Genomic DNA, 23,098 nt, shown 5'->3' with positions numbered 1-23,098 from the left:
AAATACAGCTTTTATCAAAATTGTCAAGGATATTTTTGATAGATTGTCAAGAGTGTTGACTAAAATTGGCATGCAAAAGAAAATCAAAGAGGTCATAGAAACCAAGTATAATGTTTGCAAGAGAAAAATCGATGTGCTTGGTCCTATTAATTATACGAGAATGGGTGAGATGTATGGACAAATGGTTATCAATGTTTCTTGCACTTTTGAGGAAGAGGACTATCTTAGCATATCTCTTGAGGACAAGTCCATGCTAGTTGTTAAAAAGGATATTCAATTGTCAGATTCTGTAGTTTATTATTGCATAAGATAAGGCATTTTGACTCTCAAAATTTTTAGTATATAGAATGATTGTGCTATTAATTGCAAATAACACTCCTTTATGTTTTATATTAGCTTTAGGGCATTGATTGCATCACTTAGCCAAGAAATCTCTAAAAGTATATTTATTGTTGATCCACTGTTATCAATGGAATTGTTTTCGAGATCTGGTTCAAACATAGCAATGTTTTTCAAAGCTTTTGATTCCATCACAAACTACCATTTTTTTTCCCCTTACATCAAATACACTCACCAAAAAAATTGTCCTCATAAACTCTCTAAGTAGTATCCATGGCCAAGCAAAAATTTGCATTGAATGGAATATTACTTGCTTTTTGGTTAATTGTTTATTTTATTTGATTATCTATTTTAGTTATATGTTTTTATTTACAGTGTTGGCACTCTCATGACTACCTTCTTGGACACCACATATGAGGATATTGCTGATCTTGAAAAACCATATAACTTTCTCTAATAAGAAGTACCATTGCAAAGTTATACACAAACTTGTGGTCGGAGAGTAATTTCAAATATTTACAGGACATAGATTCAATGATACTCAAGATAGATGGGGTGAATGTAAGTCTCTTTCGTATTGTTTGTGTTTTTAGGAACCCTTTTTTAGTTTATCAACTTGTTACATCTTTTCTCGTAGTGCTGAGATTACCCTGACTTATATATGTGGTGGATAAGAGAATGATGTATTGAGTTGATTTTGGATAGGGCAATCATACTAGTTGATTCCGACTCCCCTCCACAAAACCACAGAACATGCATAATATATAAAAACCCTTCCCTCAATAAAAGATTCCATAGTCTGATCAACATAGATAATGTCTGCGAACACCTTATGAATCGCATGGAAGGTTCCACTTAAGCTTTCCATAGGTTTCCATTCAGTACTTATTGACAAAAATATGTCTACAATCAAAAATTCATTATTAGTACTTGCTTAAATGAAAAAAATATTACATACATTATTAACTCAAGACTTGCAATGTGTTTGCTGGGAAACACTCGTTTGGAGGCAAGTGCATATCCTTGGCCATGTAAACATGTACTTTGATAAACCACCCTTCAAGAATAATTTTGAAAGCAATGATACGTCCCTTACATCCTCTCGTTTTCTTCTTGTCACCTTGTAAGAGTCCTTGTAAGAGGGCAACATGGTAACCCAATCATTTAGGCTAAAGATTTTTGGCTCCCAATTTTCAACATCTCCTTGGCTATACACAGTACAGGAGGTTTACTAAATGAGAAGGGTGCCTTTTGGATACCATACTTAAATTAAATTCACAGAGAAAGAAGCTCATGGAGAAAGGTGAATGAACTAAAAATGAATATTAAGAAGACAAATGAAAATATATTGGGCGCTAGAAAGTTCTCAACTTTCAAAAAAGTCATCATTAACTTCACATCATCTTTATTATGCCCTTTGTCAAATTTTATAAATAAGGACTTCAGGACTACTAAAACATGTCAAACTTTGGAGATTTTGGCTAAAAAGAAAGAGAGAATCATGAAATGGACTCTACTATCTCCAAAAAAGAGGAGACAAAAATATCATATTGTTGCATACGTGGCAAACTCTCTTTGGCCCTTTTCTTAATCCTGTGATTAACAAAAGTGTATTTTTTGAAGCGTTTTTGGTCCTAATGTATTCAAATGTCACTAAAAGAACAAAGAATGAAGTGACATTGATGGGCACATGCCACTTATAGTGCACAAGTGTGTGGGTATTGTTAATGTAACTAATGCATGGGTGGCTAGGAAAATATGCCTTTACACCCAACAGCCTCCCACTTAAAGGCGAATATGACCCTAGTGAGGAGAGACCAAGAAAAAAGTGACAAAGTATAAGTATACTTAAAGTACAATAAGATGAGGAAAAACGTAATCTCATCTAATGCCCATCAACTTCCTAATGACCTCTTTGATGAAGTGGAAATACACCTCAATGTGTTTCATCTTTGCATGGAAGAATAGATTCTTGGCTAACTGAATAGCACTTATAGAATCCAAATGCAGTGTAGAGACCACATCAATCATACCAAGGTCTCTACCTAACCAAAGAGCCTCCTTGCAAGCCTCAGTGGTTGCAATATACTCGGCCTTGGTAGTAGAGAGGACCATGCATTTCTACACCTTGGACATCCAAGAAATAGCACCTCTAGTAAAGTGAAGACATTGCTAGAGGTGGATTTCCTACTATATACATGTCCTGGTGGATAATCAGAGTTAGTGTATCCTATGATCCCTATATCCTGGCCACCATAATATATACACATAACTGTTGTGCCCTTCAGGTACCTCCGAGTCCTAATATAGAAAAGTTGTCTTAACATTCATCTAATAAATGTCCAAATCTAGCTGAGCAACCAATGCTATTATCAAGAGTAGGGTCATCATTTTGACCACATGAGAAAAGGCTTCATCAAAGTCAACACCATATTCCTACTTGAAATACTTAGCTACCAATCTGGCCTTATGAGCAGGCTTGGAGTATCCATGGATACTTTTTAACTTATATACCCATTTAGATGGCAATGCTTTCTTGCCACTAGGCAAATGAGCTAAATCCCATGTATGGCTTGTTTGTAAGGAGTCAAAAACTCTTACTGCATAGCCATGTCCCATGAGTGACTATCATCTCTATGCACACCCTCATCATAAGAGAGAGGCTCACCTGCATCTGTTACCATAACATAATCCATGGAGGGCATAAAGCACTCAGGCTGATATCTAGTAGAGTGTCTCAAAGCAAGTTGATCATGCACAACATGTGATGCCTAGTCCAGTGGAGCATTAGCTATTATATGCTATCTAGCTAACTATACATGAGGAGGAGGGCTCCTCACCTTATGTAACTCAACCACCTGCTCAGGCTACTTATGCATATTTTCCTCATGAAGAACGACACCATGGCTGTGAATAACCTTGCGAGCTCATGGATCCCATAGGTGATAGCCCATCTCACATGTATCCCTATAACCAAGAAAGATGCATTTCACGGACTTAAGATCTAACTTATTTCAATTGTCCTTGGGAACATGGTAGAATGCCTCATAATCAAAGATGGCAAATGAGCATATGATGTTCATACCTCCTCTACAACGTGGCAATCAATAGTAGTGCAAGGGGACATGCTAATAACTGCCTTAGCCCAAAAGTGTTGTTGGAAGCTTACCTTGCTAAGCATATTGCCGACTCTCTCTACTATTCTAGGGAGGGGTGTAGGAGGCGATCATTGACACTTAATATCTTGCTCATCGTAAAACTACGCAAAAGCTTTTAAGACATACTCACCCCATTATCTGACCTTAGGCATTTCAGCCTATACCCAGACTTGTTCTCAAGAAGAGTAAGCCAACACTAAAATATAGATAAGACATGCGATTTTTTCTTAATAGGGTAAGCCCCAAACCTTATGTGAGTAATCATCAATGTAGGTGACAAAGTACTTCGCACCACCTGGGGATCCAAATGAACAAGAGACAGCTCACCCATGTGCTTCATGCTAGACTTCTTAGGCAGACTATGGTCTTCATGCCATATAAACAATGATCACAAGACTCAAAATACTTATAGTCCAAGGCGAGATGCCAAAGAGATACATGTGAAACTGTAGCAATAGCCAAAACATGGTCTGTCGCGTGCCGGTCGAGCTATTCCTTGGCAGTACGTTCTTAGTAGCCTATCAAGAGATGTCCTAGCAAGCACTGTCTGGGATTTTGATAAAACCCTCGGAGTTTGCTAACTAGGCTCGCTCGAGTCTACCCCACACTGGAAGTTCCAGCCACTCCCACGAGGATTGATTTGAGTTTTTTTTGTCAAATCTATGACTAGTAGATAATTAATATTAGTAGATTCTAAAGTGATATGAGTCAATCTTTCTAATTTCTAATGGTCCATCAAGTGCGATTTTTATTCCTTCTTAGGAAATCTCTTGGCTTACCGAGACCACACAACCATAGGTCTAAACTGTCGAGGGTCCATCCTCCCACTTCTCCCTCAAGAGTAGTTTTAGTTATCTAATTACCTACCACTTTAGGTTCGACATATAAAAACGGCTTCTTTGGATTATCTCCTAATAGAAATTTGCTACAAGCCTTTTATTCACGATACAAAAACAAAGTAAAGTAATTCCTTCTTAATAGTTCATTTTAGGAAAAAATGACATTTACAATGTTTTCTATTCAAAGTATTATTCCCTCCAAGTTCTGTTCCCCAACTAGTATTGGAACTTTTAGACACAGTGTAGAAAATGAAGGGCAGTTGACAGTTCATAAGAGCCTAAGGAGTTTATGACTAGAGCCCCTTGCTATCCTCACCTCCTCCTGCTGACTAGAGTTCCCTACAACAAGACCTTTCACGTCATGATTGGTCTAAACTCACTAATATGAAACAAAAAAGGAAAAACCCCTTGGAGTAGGTTTTATTCACACTAGCCTTGGGGAGGTCTAGCGCTATCAAAAACACTGCCTTAGTCGGCGTTCTGTGTTCACCAGAATACTGCTTCAATCGCGGTGATCTGTACTCAGTCATCCATCTTTTAGCATGATGATTTTAGGAAAGATTAGTACCTAGCTTACAATCACAAACATCTTATTTCGAATGCATTATAAAAAAAATTTTAACAAGTTTATTTCCAAGACAATTCTTTTTTTTCCAAAAATAATAGCATCAATGCAAATTAGCATAAGTGGCCAAATAACTTCGAGACAATTAAGCATAAGTGGCAAAATAACTTTGAGACAAATTAGCATAAGTGGTCAATACCTTTCAATAGTCTTCCTGGACTCCCTCTTCCTTGGGGATTAGTTTGGATTAAATTAAGTAAGAATTTCATACTAGACGATAACTCCCTTGGAGTTTAGTGGGTCTTTGCCCACAATAAAAGAAAATCTTGATTAATTTAATTACAAACATTATCATTTAGCAATTGCATCTCAAGGTCTCTTATATATCAAGGATTAACATTCATGATTCAGAGATTTCGTTTGGTTAACGCAAAAATAAAAAATATTAAATCTTCTAAGGACACAATACCTTCCTTGTACTCACTTAGGTTCATCTTGTATAGACACAAGTTACCCCTTGGAATTCACAGTTAAGAATTTCTCAAAGAAATTATATGCAAGAATCAAATAAAATCTCATTTTACATATGCAGCTTTTATTGCCTATTTAGGGGATAAAGGCTGTATAAAGGCCTGCTAGATGTTTTTATTTAAGAAAATTAGTACTTGAAGTCCATGATGGATGCTTGGTTGATGGTATTCGCGGCTTCGCTCGTAATCCCCGCACTCGTCATTCTGTTTGTAGTAATTATGTCCGTAGTGTTATTAGTATCTCTTGCCTCTGCGATCGTAGCTTTCTTCTTCGGGGCCATGGTCTTTAATTGCAAGATCACAAAAAATGAAATTTGGTGAAGAAGCTTGGGGGTAATTAGATTGATGGAATTTTGATTGACCCGCGAAGGGGGGGGGGTGAGGGGGGAAGTAATCACCAAGAATTTCGAGAAACCGAGAAGAGTTTTGATTCCACAAGGGGAAATATGATAGAAGGACTGGAGGAATTGAATTCGAGAGCTCGCGGAGTATCCTCCTTGTTTTCTTGACGAGCAATTTATGTGCTCGCGCTTCTCTTGCTCCACTCCCTGTTGCTCTATACTCCTAAGAACGGCCTCTCCCCTCTTGCTCCGGTGATTGCTCTCAATGGCTCTCCATGCCTCTTATTTATAGCTACATTAGAGAAGAAGGGTTGTGGCTAAGAAAAAGAGTTCTTTATGGAGGGGATCTTAGCAAAATCAGCAAATGTGAAGATTCCAAGATGCAATCTGATGCTCAGACTACAAATTTGATGGTTTCGCTAGCTCCGAAAGGGGGATAAAACTACAAGACACCTGCTTATAATTCTTCCAGATCCCTCCTTCTTCTTCTCCCCGTTATTCGGAGTGTTGTTTGCTACCTGTAAACTGTGATTGTGATGTGCATGATTTCACCAATCCTTCTTTTTGCATTAAATCTCCAAGACTAGTTGAAAAAGCCACTTGTTTTTTATTTAAAAAAAACGTGACACTCTATTCTAGAAGTTTCTATAGCTTTTTAGTATATTTACAATAAATAATATCAATATATCAAAAATATGCTAGTTTTGTCCAAAAATTTAGTATTTCTGGACCATCCATACTATAGACACTGACAGTAATGACTAATATGGCTCATAACTCTTGTTCATGCGGAAACTTCCATGACAGGTGGCTACATTCCTTGTTGTCAATTCGAAAAAATATCAGGTCACGATCCTTGGGTCTTTTTGCTCGAGATCTTCTCTATTTAATGATTTTAGAGTTCTTTAAGTCCATTTTGTGAGAATCAAGAAAATTGAAATTAAAGTCAGGATATCACATCCTCTCCCCCTTAGAGGAATCAAGATGTCCTCATCTTGAATGAAATTGGGGATATTGGTTACATAGTGACTCATGGTCAATCCAAGTCGCATCCTCTTTAAGGTAGTCTTTCCACTAGATGAGATATTCTCTAAGGGTTTTGCTTTTGAGAGTCTTCTCCCGCATGTCAAGTATCTTTTTTAGTTGAAGTTTGAGGATTCCTTGTGATTGGGTATTACAATTTGTTGGTCGTTTAGTACACAATCTGGGTAAGGGGCATATGCTTTCAATAGACTGACATGAAATACATTAGGTACTTTCAAGTTGTTGGGAGTTACAGCTTGTAGACATTTGGTCCTAGACACTTTAGCACCTTATATGGCTCACAAAACCTGGGACTTAGCTTCTTGAATTCCCCCAAACATTAGGAACTTCAATTAAATTGGGGGATTGAAGAAGGTGTGGGGATCCTTGTGAGCTCATCCAAACAAACTTGAGCTAAGATCTTTGAGGACCATGAGGAGAGGATTCATAAGAAGGATTTAGGGCAAATAAGAAACTTGAAAATCCAATCTCAAAATTTTGGGATTAAGAGAAATGTTGCATTGTTTATTGTAACGTACATGGTTGCAAGTTTATTAACCCTCCAAACGACACAATCTCAAAATGACATACGCCGCAAGGACTCAAAACAATACAAGGCGCAAAGAAGACTTGTGAAGGAGTATAAAAAGAGAACTCATTGGTAAAGCATGTGCTCGAAAGAGTAGCTTTGGCAAAGAAGTCTACAATTTCTTGGATGGCGTCTCAAGTTACAATCAGGTGCAAGTGCATCCTGATGACATGCATAAGACCACATTTGCTACCGAGTGGGACGTATTTGCCTACATAGTCATGCCCTTTCGATTGACAAATGCACCAGCCATGTTTCAATGGCTCAGATCTGCCATCTTCAAGAATATGCTTCGGTGGGAGTTAGAAGTGTTTGTTGATGGCCTATGTGTTCACTCAAGCTGAAAAGAACACCTAGACAAACTCCGCACAATCTTTAAATGATGTAGATTGTATTGTCTTTCATTGAGCCCTCTTAAGTGCCAGTTCTAGGTGTTCTACGTGAAGCATGAATGCATCCTAGGGCATGTGGTATCTAAGTATGGCATTACCACTAACTTCTCGAAAGTTAGGGTTATTGTTGACCTTCCACCACCAACGAATTACAAGGGAGTTCAATGTTTCCTAGGGCATACAAGATACTATCGACGATTTATGTTGAACTATGCGTTAATCGCTAGACCACTCTACAAATTGCTGATAATATTCGAATGGAACGAGGAATGCCAACGTGCATATGAAGAGTTGAAAAAGTGATAACTGCTTATTGTGTGCCATTTTTACACTATTTTTTGGCAAAACTGAAGGGCTTTGGCTCTGTATTATGCATTATTTTTCATAACATTTAATTTAAAAAAAATATTGTAAAGTCGTATTTGGGTTGTATTCAGGTGGAATGAGAAGTTGAGAGTCGAGGTATTTTTAGATAAAGAATTTAGGGAGCGAAAAAATAATATGTGATAGAATGCGAATGCATAAAAATTTTAGTGAAAAGCGTAGATATTTTGGAGATGGGTAGAAATACAGGTATAATTTAAAATGCATACATAGACTTTGGGTCAATAAGTTATGGGTAGGGACAAATTAGGTCTAGAGATGAGAAATCGATTTAGGTGGGAAAACTATCATTTTGAAAAGAGGCTAATCAAGAAGTTAAGGGGGTGGCTATCAAGTGAAGAGAGGGGTGTTGTAGGGAGAGAAAAAATACAAAAAAATAGGTGCAATCATTTTGGGGGTTTTTTGCTGATTTGCTGCAGGTGTTGCCTCATTTTCCAGCATGGATTGGCTGCATTTGATCCTCTCTTACATCTCCTTCAGCCTCATACCATTCTTGATCATGATTCTTGAGTGTAGAGAGAGAAGTTTTCAACAAGATTAATGAGAAATTAGTATGTATTAGAGGGAAAAGTGAAAGATTAAGGATTCTAAAGATTTTTGAAAGTGAAGGGAAAAGAGAAGTAAGCACTAGCACTATCAAATACCGTGGAATATTATTAATTATCCTCTTAATTAGGTATGAACGTTTTCATTGAAAAGTGAATAAGAAATAGACAGAATGTATGATTTATAGTTGTATGCATTTATTTTATGATCTTTGAAGGTAAAATGGAAGAGAAGAATTAAAATTCTTGCATTAGAATAATTGAAATGGTAGAGAAATGACTGAAATTAGGGTAAAAACTATATTTTTAGGCCATAATTAGGAAACATTAAAAGTTTTGTATAATTTTGATAAGAAGTAAATCAAAAAAGAGTTAGAATGTATTGAAAGGAACCTAAAAAGAAAGTTTCATATGCTGGAGATGAATCCACTAAAAGATATATGTATTTTCATATAAAAAATGATAGTTTTTTATTATAATTAGTGATAATTAAGAGTACTAGTGAATTATTAAGGATGACAACTAAAAATAGAGTTAAATTAGATAATAATGGATTTATCTACTAAATCTTAACTTAAACAAACTTTTGAAATTAAATTTATTGAGTTTTAATGATAAAAATAATAGTTTTGGAGTGTTTTGGATAGTAATTAGTAAATATGGATGAAAACTAGTACTAAAACTATATTAAGTACTAAAAATTTCTAGTTAATAGGGTTTGAGGTATTATGATCAGGTGTAATTATTATTATTTTTATTATTTTTCTAAATAACAGTAATGAAAAATTAATAACTTTTGATAATGAGCAATTTAAAAGAAAGCTTGAAAACAGACTATAGTCTATTCATTTTTAAAATCAACTCATAAAATTTTATTAAGAATGAACTTCATTTGTATGCACTTTCTTTGTTAAATATAGTTTAAGGCTGAAACAGTAATTAGTAAATATTAGTGACAATATTAAGGTATTAGTAGAAATTAAGTATGTATTAGGAGTTTTTAAGTAAGTCCTTTCTCTATAGAATTCTTGAAGATAATGGAATTTATATATTATAGATTGTAGTTCAAAATGAAAGTTAAAAAGTGATGTTTTATTGAATTGTAAGTATGCAAAGAAGGTTATTAGTTGGACTACTAAGAAAGAGAATAATATGACTTTTATGCTGATAATTCAAAGATGAATAATATATAAATATCCACCTTAAACCTTAATACACATGGCCATTTTGCCTACATATCTGGGGGCTTTCTAGGGGGCCGTCAAAAAGGCTCTGACAACCGTGCCAATACTATGAGCCCAAGATTGGACCATAACCTTCAATGTTCAGCCTCGAAATGTACTGTGGGAGTTGTGTTGAACCAACGTGGTGAATACAATTTAGACTATCCAGTGAGTTTTGCTAGTAGACAACTCACAGATACCAAAATGAACTATTCGATGACTAAGAGAGAAGGTTTAGCCATGGTGTTTGTTGTAAAGAAATTTCGGCATTATCTTTTGGCTATGCCTTTTACTTTCTTTGTTGACCACCAAGCCTTGCTCTATCTTGTTGATAAACCTTGCACTACATGACACATTGCTCGATGGTTACTTTTACTTTTAGAATTCAACTTTTCTGTGGTTGTGCACAAGGGAAAACATTATTACATGGCTGACCACATGTCTCACATACCCACAAAAGAAGCTGTTGGACAAGGTATCACCGACAATTTGCTAGACACGCATCTCTTTAACCTGTCTAGCGAGAATAATTTGTTTAGAGCCGACTTGACACCATATTGGGCAGATGGCATAGTCCAAGTGCTTGAATATGGATTATCCAAAAGATCCATAAAAAAGGCCTGACTTAGGTGCCTTATCATAAAAAGACAACCCTATCAGTGGATAGCAGGTCAGCTCTATAGGCTAGGGCAGGACAGCTTGCTACGTAGGTGTGTGTGCGAGCATGAAATGAATGACATACTTACAAAAGGACACAATAGAATTGCTAGAGGACGCTTCAGTGGAGGCATGACAGCCTGCAAGGTGCTGCAGTCTCAACTATGGTCGCCTACACTTTTTCGAGACGCGATACGATTTGTAAAGCATTGTGATGAGTGCCAATGGACCAAGATACCTATTTGCAAGGACGAGATGGAGCTAACCCCAATCATTACAAGACAGCCTTTCAAAAAATGGAGAATTGACTTCATCGGGCTCATTAGTCTCACAACACAATACTCACAAGCCAAGTACATCACAATTGCCACAAACTACCTCATAAAGTGGACAGAAGCACGAGCCACTGGAAAGAACGATGCTAGAACCACAGCTAAGTTCCTTTCAAAGGAGGTGACCTCATGATTCGGCTGCCCCATAGAACTAGTTAATGACCAATGCACACATTTCATCAATGAAGTGATTGCTCACCTCATGTCTACCTTTCTGATCATCCATTGGAAATCATCGCCTTACTACCCTCAAGCCAACGGCTAGGAAGAATCTACAAATAAGATCTTAACGAACATCCTAACTAAAATAGTCTTTGTTCTGCGCAACAACTGGGACAAGCTGATGGCGGCCTTATGGGCCTATCGAACAGCCTATAAAATGGCCGTAGGACAGACTCCCTTTAGGTTGATCTACAAAACTAAGGTCATTTTACTAGTGGAATTCTTTGTCCCTAGCCTGAGAGTAGCCATTCAAGAGAGATGGGATGGGAAGGAGGCATGGATAGAACATATAGTTCAGCTAGAACGCCTATTATAGACTCGACTTCTAGCTACCCATGCACTAATTTGTGAAAAAGCATGATGTAAGAGCTGGTTTGACAAGCATGTTAAGCAGCAAGACTTTGATCAAGATGACCTTGTGTTGTTATACTCAGTGAAAGGCCATAAGCATAAGATGAAGTTCAGGGGATTAAGGCCTTTTCGAGTTCGCACCATCAGCCAAACCGGCAGTGTGGAGCTCGAGACCCTAGATGGAGAGGGCATATGCTTCTTCAATGGTAGCTACATAAAGAAGTACTACCCTCCCACACATCCACTATACAAACCTCCCACACTAGAGTCCCCTGTGAAAGACTGAGTTGCCATAATTACAGAAATTGAAGACAAGGATGAAAAAGTAGTGGAACCTGTTTACCTCTGCATAACAGTCACTACCCAGTGAACACATACTTTTGATGCATTAATCAATGAGGAAACTAATTTTAATATCTTAACTCATGATCATTGGACCCAAATTGGCCAACCACAACTACAGCCCACGAGTATTAAGCTCAGCCCTTTTGGGGGCCAATCATACACACACACTTTTGGGAAAGTGCAAAGTTGTGGTCTCTATCGAGTCTAAGAGCATACCCATGATCTTTTATGTGTTGTCGAATACAAAAGATCCAGTGTAAGAAATCATTGTTAGGAGGCACCTTTAAAAAATAGGCCCATTGCAATGTCAACTACGTGTCACAACGCATTCACCTTACCATCGGCAATGTCTCCATAGTGACAGCTTTCCGCAAGGGTAGTGCCACTCCATCAAAGCCCACAAAGCCACCGATAGAGAAATCCAAAACCAAGTCTAAGGAGGGGGGTTCGTGACTTATCACAATCCACCAAGCCTCACCACCAGCAAACCGCTAAGACGAGAGCCAAAGCCCATGAACCCAAGTTCAAATGGGTACCTAAACATCAAGGACTGCCACCAAGAAGCAACCAAACACGACCTCGCAAGGCTAGGAATTCATACTCGAAACCTAGGAGGCAGAGAAGAAACTATAGGCATCGACGAATTGTCAGGCCGTGATGGGTCCCGCATTGCCTTGTGCAAACATCATAGCTCTTGTTGTCTACTCCATTGAACACATATTATGAAACACGTGCACACATTGAGATATATGTGTGTGTGCATGCATATGCATTTGTGTGCACATGCATATGTACATGTGTGTGTGTGTGGTGTTAGCATAAAGTATTGTAGGATAAAATATTTGTTGTAAATATATAAGGATATGCAACATGTGGACAAAAAGATCCCATAATGATCCTCATTGTAAATATCTCAAATATTTAGAATAGGATGACCTTATTGCAAGCGCAAGGCTATTATGAGGGCAATACATGGATATGGGTCCTCAAAGCCAAGACTGCCAAGTGCACTACTCAAGCATAACCCTCAAGCTTGTCCACACAAGCCTACATGAGAGATTAGAAACCGAAATCTTGAACGACTCAAGCTATGAGCCCATAGAGCCCAAACCCACTAAGCCTACAGAGCTTCAACAAGTCCATCGATCAAAACTAAATCTTGATGTCTCCAAACTGCCTCAACCTAGCAATGCTAGTGCCCATAAGGTCTCATGAGCATCTAGCAGCACAACATCTACATCACAAGCCGCGCCTAGTATGCAAGTGACTGAACCACTCCCTCAAGAGTAGCCAAAACCACAAACCTCAACTATAAACCCATCTAGCCCAGTCAACCTCAACCTACCATAGGCCTAAAGTCCTCTTATGAGCAACAATCAATTCTTACCTTGGCCTCAGACTTAGCTGAAAATACGGGAGATGACTTTGTTACTTGCCTACGATGTTTGGACGCTATATTTATTACACTTGCTAAAAGCTCTAACTGATTAGACCTATGCCTTTTAAAAGAGTCTTTAGCAATGGAGGTATGTATGTTGCCTTGCTCTTGGGAAGAATCAAAATTTGTGTTTGTTAAGGCCCCCTAGGCAGTTGAAGAGCTGATTGCCACCGAGATTTCCCATGAGAAGCGCACAAACGACAACTCATCACATCATATCACAAGAGCACCATCCATGCCACTAGAGACAAGGAAATTGAAGAGTTGAAACAACTTGCTGACAACAACTCCTCTTTCTTGCAAAAATTGTATGCTCTCCGACTTTAATGGGAGCTAGAGGGCTGCCAAATCATAACCAACACTGAGTAGAGACGTGCAATCAAAACCTCAAAGTACAACCCAACTTATGTAGCTCTGACCTCCTATAGGGTATTGACCACCATTTGCAATTGACCCCTAGAAGAGCACATCATGACCCACCCCTATTTAGATCGCATTTTGACTGAGGAGGAGTTACACATTGCCAACCGAATAGACTCCGATGACTTCCTAATGGATATCCTCACTTACATCACCTGCGTAGGCATCCGACGTGTTGACATGGACCATTATTCTACCATGGAGTATAACCCAAACTTCTATGCTTGGCTCATGCGAAAGTGAAACACCATGAGTATGTGTTGAATGGCCTTAACCCTTTAGCCTCTAATAATAGGAAGGATTCTTCTTATTTCTCGAGGGGAGGGGGTGTGTGGAACATAAAAACAGACCCTAAACCTCAACCAATGTCCAAAAGCAGAAAAGAATGGATTAAAATTAACTTATGATTGAGGAAAATGTCATAAATTTTTTGAGGAATGCATGGATTGTTTGAAGGAAAAATCTCTTTCTGTGCTTAAGCATTTCAGTTTTCCATAAGCACAACCATTTTCCACGTGTATTTCCCCAATAAATTATCTAAAGAACACTAATGGTGAGCTATGGCTTCATGACATGCACCTACAATGGCAGGATAGGAGAAAACCAACAAGTTGCCATTCTCAGAGGAAGAGCAAGCAAAGTATGGCCTCTTAGTGGAAACGAGGGCCTTCAACCAATTCAAGTTCAAGCACGTCCTGAATTTGGAAGATGTAGCCATGGAAGAGCAGGCCATAAAGCAGATTGTGAATCAATGCAATTCGCAAAAGTATGTGGAGAAAGTTGGCCAGGCTGTGGACTATAGTAAGTGCACAAAGTTCCTCCGTACCTTCAACATGAACTGTGGCATCGTGACTGTATGGCAAGGAGAGGCGACCTGCCAAAAGGTGGAAGTTGAGCTGACCCCAGAGATGGTGGAGAGAGCATTGGGCCTGGCTAACAAAGTTGAAAGATGGCCGAAAAGGGATGTGTATAACATGTTGAGAATGGGCAAAGTTCTAGTCCATACTAATGATGGCATCAGCTTAACTGATATCCGTGACCCAAAAGTCCAGATACAAGCCAAGATGGTGCATGCCTTGTTTTCCAATCAAAGGTACAATGCACTAATGAGTAGGTTCAATGTGCCGATGTTAGGAAGCATTGCAGCCAAATCTTTAGATGAGGTGAACTTGAACGGCTTAGTGTGAAAGACAATTGAGACATCAACAAAGGCACTGGCTACAAGTGGAAGACCCACAAGTGGGGAGTCCCTAGCCTCCAAGGCAAGAAAGAAGTCGTTATCTAAGGCCTCGACCATAGGATTTGGTGGGGTCTTGATTGCCATCATGAGGGGGGAGGCATTGGGGGAAACACAAGGCAAAGAAGAAGTTGACGGGACACGAGAGATGTCACTTCCCCACCATGAGCATGAACAATCCAGTGAGAACTATGAGTGATGAATAAGGAGAACAGTCTAGCCATAGAGGGGCCAAAAAGTCTAAGAAGAAAACCCCCCAAGAGAAGGAAGAAAGAGAAAGTCGACTTGTAGAAGGCACAAAGAGATTCCAAGAAGGTTGAGGAAGAAAGGAAAAGAAAAGAAAAAACTGAGTTGGAGAAGATAGAAGAGGAGTCCAACAAAGCTAAGGAGGAGAGGAAGAGGAGAGTAGAAGAAGAAACATAAGAGCTAAGGAGGAAGGAAGAAGAGGACATAGCTCGAGCCACACGCATGTCAATAGAGCAACACTTCAAGCAGGAGGAGCTAGTTGCCATGAGCCCACACAGAGAAGAAGGCATGGGAACAAGTGCCGAAGTGCCAAAAATCACGCCACCCTCAATAACAGAAGGCAAGGGCAAGGACTTGATTGATCCTATTTCCTCTATCCTAGTGCCTACCACCCCAGTCTCTACACCCACCCAAGGCACTTCAACCAAAGTAGATGCCAGTAATCTTATGGCCTGGGTGCAGTTCTTGGTCAATAAGAGATAGCTCAAGATGCAAGTGGAGAAACCTTAGTGACGGGAACAAAGAGATTGGCAACTGCAGATTCCGAGTCAAGACAAGATCCCAAGAGATAGAAGATAGAAGCATCCACAACGACTATCCCTAAGCACAACCATCATCCACTAATTATGATGATTATATCAAAGAACTCCTTTCATAGCTACAGAGGGCGAAGGAGGAAAAGAGGATGGTTGTTGCTGAGTTAGAAGCTGAGAAAGAGATACTAGCGGCCTTCTAGCTCGAGAAAACCTACCAAGTGGCCGATTATTAAAGAGAAACAAGTGAGCTAAAGGCGGAGCTCAAGGCTAAGGAAGAGCGAGTGGAAAGTTGGAGAAAAAGGCTTGAAGACAAATATCATGAGCTTGTGGGATTTCAAAGGGAGTATACCTCTTGATCATGCAACACAAAGAATTGCAAGGACAAATGAAAAGAATCCAAAGTGGCATGGAGGAATTCACAGCAGGAGAAGAAGAGAGGGCCCAAGGATATGAGGAAAAAGTAAAAAAAATTATAGATGAGGGTAGTTTTAGAACTAGAAAAGTAGGAGAGACTAGAAAGAGAAATCCAGGAGAGCAAGAGCAGAGAATGATGACCTTAGCTCAAAGGCATAGTAAAAGCTTGGACGAGATGAAAAGGAGAGTAGATGAATGGGTGGGTAGGAGTGAAAGAAGGGTGAAAGACCTAGCGAGCCGTCTAGCCCTTGTAGAAGGTGACAAGGTGTTAGCAGAAAGCAAGGCAGAAGCCACGCTAACAAGCTTGGAAGCCCAACAACGTGCCATCCTCAGTACTATCTTGGATGTCACGCAATCAGAAGAGGAGGAGGCCGTTGAGTCACTAAAGAAAAAGTTGGAGATCATCTGCATGGCTCCAAGACATGGACTAAACATCTAACCACAAGCAGTAGAAGCCAACCTAAGCCTACAGGATCAAAGAAGCTCCTTGCTAAGGGTAGGCTTGATGGTCCAAGAAATGGACTCTCTAGGATTCAAGGAAGGAGAGCCACAAGAACACATGGGAGAGGAGGTGCAAATGTCGACCGAAGAAGCATGACCAAGCTTTGAAATGGGGTAGCAAGACAAGGAGCTAGTCCCATAGCCTCCCTCTCCACAACTAGAAGTACAACAAGAGGTAGACACCACTGCTGAAAGAAATGCACAAATCAAGAAGAAGAGAATGAAGATGCTAGACCAAGCACTGAGGAGGCTGAGAGCTCAACCAGTAGTAGCCCTAGAAGCACCCATCCCTCTAAGAGAAGACTATTTCCTAGTAGATTGGAATGCAGAGCTCATAGTATGAGAGCAGAAAGAGAACATCCGTGAACCCTTTGACTTTAATTTCTAATTCCCTACTACATTGAGCAAAGTGCTATCAACCAAGGTGGTGGAAGAGGTGATTAATGTAGGAAGAAGATTGGGAGACAAGTGGGTTGCTGAAAAAAAGAAGAGTCCTACTTTATGGGGAACAAAGGCTTTCGACTACTCAAAGAACAAGATCATGGAAGTGCCCAAAATAGGAAAAGGCTACGAGTGCCAGCCAAGGTGGAAAAGGAGAATCTGGGACAGCAACGTGGACACCTAGATGTTGTTTTGCAACACCCTACACTTCGAGAAAAATAATCCCACTTACATGCCATATCCTAGAAGGGTAGGAGTGGACTTCAATCCAGACATCCACAACCAATACGACTTTCTAAAAATCTATAATGTCAATGCCACTAAACCCAAGGAAGCGCTCACCTTTTCCAAGCATGACTTATGTGCCTCAATTGATAATTTCCTTAATGAGTTCAATTCTTGCCCATACCTCGCTTTTCTCACAAGTTGTAATTATCTTAGGCTCCATAGAGTATTATTAAAACAAGATCCTACTCCGCAAGGATACCGCCTCCCACTACTATTTTTTAATCTCAATGACGGCATAGATAGTTGTGCAATGGCTAGGCTAATGATGCACACTGTCCTCTTACCATCTTTTGTGTGGCCCTCTTAGAGGACATGAACGATAGCCACTTTACTAGCTGCAATCACCTATTTTTGTCCAGAACTCCTCTCAATATTCGAATGGGCCTAAAACGATATATGCAGGGGAAAACCTTCCTTAGTAAGTTCGTTAAACCCCCCACTTCTCCCTCTCATGACCATGATGGTGAAGATTAATTTCTCATTATAATTTTAAAAAAGAACAATAAAAGAAAGAGAAAAGAGAAAAATGAAAGAAAATAATAAGAGAAAAGAGAAGAAAATCACAAGAAAAAGCAAGAAACTCATGAGTGTCATAGTCACTCCACCTAGGGGTCCTCAAGTTAGGTGCGCCCGGTGGCTTCAGTCGATCACGGCTTCATCCCTAGCCCCCTAACCCGTTTTGATTCCCCACTTCACGCTTAGAGCACATCAAGGGCAAGACATACCTAGGGAGGTCACCCTCGCCTATGGCTAGACCTATCTCCCTAAGCTACACCCATTGCACTCCCTTCAACACGAACTGGGTTCTCAAGTGTGAGACAACACCCATGTAACCCAGCTCATAGTTCCACTAGCACGAGCACAATGCACCACATGGTAAGGTAGATACACCCCCTAGGCAGTGCACTTTTCTTCTCTTTGTAGGTAACTACGAATGCCATCGGAAGCCCCGCCATCCACTCAACATACCCTCAACCTCCACCACCGCAATCATTTCATAAGCTTCTCTTCCATGACCAATCCCCACAAGGCCCTCATGACCACCCTTCAAATCACCGAGCCCTCATCAACAAAGACCCGCAAGTGCCATGGGACTGGCACTCGACTAGGAGGGGGTTAATGTTAACCCCGATGCGAGATGAAAAAAAAATTTCAAAAATATGGAATAATACGAAAAAAGACATCCCAACAACGAATAAGAGAGGAAAGGCCAAAAGCACAAAAGGTTAAGTCGAAGGCAAATGCGCATCTTAAAAGGCAAAGGCCCCACTAAAATTTTGTAAAAGAACGCTAGGTTCCCTTATGTGCAAATTGTAAAATCTAAACGGGTGTAGGTGAAGGGATAAGGCAACTAGAAGGGAAGTGGAAAAGAGGACCTTGGCAAGATGCCCGGTCATGTAAAAAGAGGATGGGTGCACTTAGGGCTTGTATATAAGCTCATTCTTTGATGTGTGGCTAAAGTGGTTTCTTCTTCTTCTCTCCTTCTTGCTTGTGTGTGCTTGTGTTTGAGAGAGGGAGTGTGAGAGTGTGAGGGAGTGAGTGTGTGAGGGTGAGGGACCGGGGTGGAGAAAATCTCCATTTCGATAAACATTGTCTATCTCTTCCAAATTATTAAGATTTTTTTATTTTTGATCTCATTTTGATAGTTTATATTTCCATATTTTCACCTTGATATTCATTCATCTTTGAGCGTCCAACATCTTTGGATCTTTAACACATTCGAGCCTTTGCCAAGACCTATGTATGGATCTAGACGAATGAACATCCATTAGTAGGGCTTGCACACAAAGAGAGAGAGAGAGAGAGAGAGAGAGAGAGAGAGAGAGAGAGAGAGAGAGAGAGGGTCAAAGGAGAGGAGGTAAGGCATGGCTATATATTTGGTGAGTGTCATGTGCACATGTGGATGAATGGACATCCATTGAAGAGGGGAATCATTAATTGGATTTTGGTGAGCACTGTGTATGTGTGTGCTCATGCATGATTATTTACACGTGTTCGTGCACGACTGTTCTTTTGTTTTTGAGTCCAAGACACTTTCGATTTAGGGTTTTCAGTTGGAAATGTGTTTGTCTTCAACAGCTTTGAGATTTCTCTATTGGGACTCTTATACTCTATAGAAATTTTAGTGTAGTCATCATGGAACAAAGCGAAGCTATGGACGATGTTCCAAATATAGTGCATTCGACTCCATTGAATGCAATTGATTTGGTTGAATCAAAGAAAACAGCGACAACATCATCTCTTCGACGCTTGCCTGCTTGGAGCCGTTCGCATGGGTATGGGAGATAGTTATTCTAATAATTGTATTTTCACCAAGGTATTTTGTTCTTTTTGGAAAGATAGTCATTTGTGTATTTTGTTGCAGCCAAAATGTGGAGTTTAATAGAGTGAATAAAGTTAATGTGCGAAAGATGAAAGAAGTGACGAGGCAACAAGGAGGGCATATTAGTAAATCCACAAGGACATCAACGATCCGAAGAAACACAAAGGCTGCTTCAAGTTCTTTGGAGTTTAAACGCCTTGAGACCAAGATGAATGAGTTGATGGAATTGCAGACGAGTTTATCCACATGTGTCGATCATGCACTTGCTATTTACTCTACAGAGTTGAATGAACAAGCTAAGGGTTTGTATGGTGTTGTGTGCGAGATAAAGCACACCCAGAGTATTCTACAACAAGTCTCGAGTGGTTTGGGTGGTGAAGTGAGGGAACTTTCAGCAAGTTGTCTCTGAAACAAGTAGGTTGATGAATTTGTTGTTGAATGATATGTGGGCATCGTTTTGGGGGCTTGGAGATGACAGCGAACCTATGATTTTCCAAAGGGGTTGTCGACTACCATTTTTGCAGTTCCAAATGAATGTTAATAGGTTCAATGCCTTGCTACAACAATTGAGTCGTCAAATGAACGGTCCCAATTGAGGAGGATTTGCTTGGCTGAGGCTTATGATCTATTATCGTCTCGCTTATATCTTACTTGGAAGTGCTTGGACCAATGTTTTTTTTGTGATGATGTGTGCTTCCTTTTTGTGAAGCTTATATTGGTTTTAATGTAACGATGTGATACCTCTTTCTTGAGGTTTGATCTGCATAAAGAATTATCATGTCTTGCAATGTGGATACAACTTTTTTTATTTTTGTAGTGTAGCACACGCGAGAGTAATATTCTCTAATTGTAATATTCATCGCTCTCACTCACTCTCTCTCTCTGTCTCGCTCTTCAACATTTGGATGAAGGTTATGATCTATTGTTGTCTCGCTGATGAAGATATTGAAATGCTTGGGCCACTGCTTTTTTTGTGATAATGTGTGCTATCTTTTTTTGTAACGAGACTGGATTGAGTAAATTGTATTGGGTATCTACAGTGTGATGTAATGTCTCTTTCTTGACGCTTGATATTCATTTTTATGGTGTGATGCATGTGAGTAATATTTTCTAATTCTATGGTCTCATTGTAATATTCTCTCCCTCCCTCCCTCCCTCCCTCCCTCCCTCCCTCTCTCTCTCTCTCTCTCTCTCTCTCTCTCTCTCTCTCTCTCTCTCTCTCTCTCTCTCTCTCTCTCTCGTGTTTGGTTCAATTTATTGGGGGTGATGCATTCTTCTCTCTTTTAAAGAGCTTGTAAACATTGATCTATAGTTTATTGATATAATTATTATGTTTTACAATCTAGAGAGAAAACTTCATTGATTTTTGCAATGTAGTACGTATCAAAGAGCAATATTTTTGCAATGTAGTACCTATCAAAGAGTAATATTTTCTGTAAAATACGTTTCAATGTCTAGGAACTTGCTATAGATTGAAATAAGATTGTGTATTCTTTCTCTTTTCAAGAGTTTGTAAATATTAAATACATTTTTATTTTTAAGTATATTGCCTCTTTCGTGAGGTTTGATCTATAGAAATACTTATTATGACTTGCAATCTATAGAGAATAGTTCATTGATTTAAGAATCCTAACGTTTTATAGTTTATTGCGCATTCATGTCAAAGAGTGATGTTTGGGTTTGAGTTATAGGTTAGGGAATCGCGTGCCGGTTGGATATAGCTTTTTTTTTTGTCTTTGGATTAGATATATCTAATTGTATGGAATATATAAAAATATATGATGATTCTAATTTTGACTACTATTGTTCCTTGCACGTAAGAGAATTGTGTTGATTTAAATTGTCATAGTATTTTGGATTATGTGATTCTAGATTGATTCTACTTTTAAGTCTTTTTGAAAATACTAATCCCAATCAAGTCTCTCCTTGCAAGAATGCATGTTTTCTCTTGATATGCAAGCTTTGTGAGAATCCAAACAATATGGGATTAAATAATCAGAGAACTAGCAGGGATTATGTGTTGCGTATTCATAGGCATAGACTCAACTCTACACGATATAGAGGACGACAGATTGCTAGGCTTAGGGCTCAAATGGCAAGACATGACCGGAGGGGGTATAAAGAGATGTGTTCTACTATAGTTGAGTGCCGAAACGTTTTGCAAGAAGGGGCTCTAAATCATGATAGCCTGATTCGTGAGGGACTTCACAGCTTGATTGAGCAGCAATTTGCTAATGATTATAATTGTGATACTGAAAATCACCAAAACTTAGGAAATGCTGTGATTAATGAGTCACGTGTCAATAATGCACCAACCTTTGGTGCTTGAAATGGAGGTTTTTGCCCCATTTTACATGCTTTGCTTGCAATGGATATTCCTCCTGCAACTATAATATTGCTATTTCAAGACCCAATTGTGCATTCCATGGGGAGTCTTTCTGAGATGTGTAAGCGATGTTCGGCTAAATTGTGGAGATGTGAGGCTCAAGTGCAGGAGTCAGTTTTGTTTGGTAAACATTGTTGTCGAAATGGAAAAGTAATGTTGCCACAATTGCAATATCCACCACAACTATTGCATGATTTGTTGCATGGTATACATCCTCAAAGCAGAGTATTTAAAAATAATATACGAGCATATAATAGTGCTCTTGCATTTGTATCGCTTGGTGCCAATGTTGATGAGCTTTTGTCTGTTGTGGGAAATTCTTATACCTTTAGAGTGCATGGCTCCATTTATCATCGTATAAGCTCTTTGATTCCTAATGTGCAACGACAGGAAAGGCCAAGATTTGCACAACTTTATGTTTATGATAATGAGCATGAGTTATACATCCTCAAAGCAGAGTATTTAAAAATAATATACGAGCATATAATAGTGCTCTTGCATTTGTATCGCTTGGTGCCAATGTTGATGAGCTTTTGTCTGTTGTGGGAAATTCTTATACCTTTAGAGTGCATGGCTCCATTTATCATCGTATAAGCTCTTTGATTCCTAATGTGCAACGACAGGAAAGACCAAGATTTGCACAACTTTATGTTTATGATAATGAGCATGAGTTATCTAATCAGTTGGACGGTATGCCTAATTTATTGCCAAACTTGCTTGGGGAGCTTTAGTCTATGATGCATCAACACAATGCATATGCACAAGCTTTTAGATCCATGGGTATGCAATTACAAAACAATCCCTTGCATGATTTGAGAATGACTATTTTTGGGGTTCAACATGCTAATAGACAATACTCAGCTCCAGTGGCAACTGAGGTTGCGGCTATCATGCCAGGACAAGGCGATGAGAATACTCTTGATCGTCGAGACATACATGTTTATAGTCGGGATGGACGATGTATTGCTATTTCAAACTTGCATAGGGCATATATGCCAATGCTATACGTCCTTTTTCCTATGGGTGATGATGG

General features: G+C 39.2%; 1 protein-coding gene across 5 annotated transcripts in view; it reads right to left on the bottom strand.

Annotated features, from left to right (window-relative positions):
* Nucleotides 1-888: 888 nt before the first annotated feature.
* LOC148030449 (uncharacterized) overlaps nucleotides 889-23,098 on the bottom strand; it is a 35,894-nt gene continuing 13,684 nt past the window's right edge. Inside the window, exon 5 of one of the 5 annotated variants that reach the window (XM_087686765.1) lies at nucleotides 889-1,242. In XM_087686765.1, the coding sequence (XP_087542891.1) occupies nucleotides 1,225-1,242 (18 nt within the window). In that variant the 3' untranslated portion in view covers nucleotides 889-1,224. Of the gene's footprint in view, nucleotides 1,243-1,275; nucleotides 1,548-4,807; nucleotides 4,853-22,611; nucleotides 22,672-23,098 lie in introns of those variants that run through there. The other 4 variants (XM_087686761.1, XM_087686766.1, XM_087686764.1 and 1 more) reach the window with 4 other exon arrangements.

The sequence above is a fragment of the Lygodium microphyllum genome, chromosome 10 (genome assembly GCF_053477565.2).
Source record: "Lygodium microphyllum isolate KBCC chromosome 10, Lygodium_microphyllum_v1.1.10, whole genome shotgun sequence".
NCBI classification, from domain to species: Eukaryota; Viridiplantae; Streptophyta; class Polypodiopsida; order Schizaeales; family Lygodiaceae; genus Lygodium; species Lygodium microphyllum.
The sequence above is the reverse complement of the archived record's forward strand: the minus strand, read 5'-3'. Positions and strand labels throughout refer to the sequence as shown.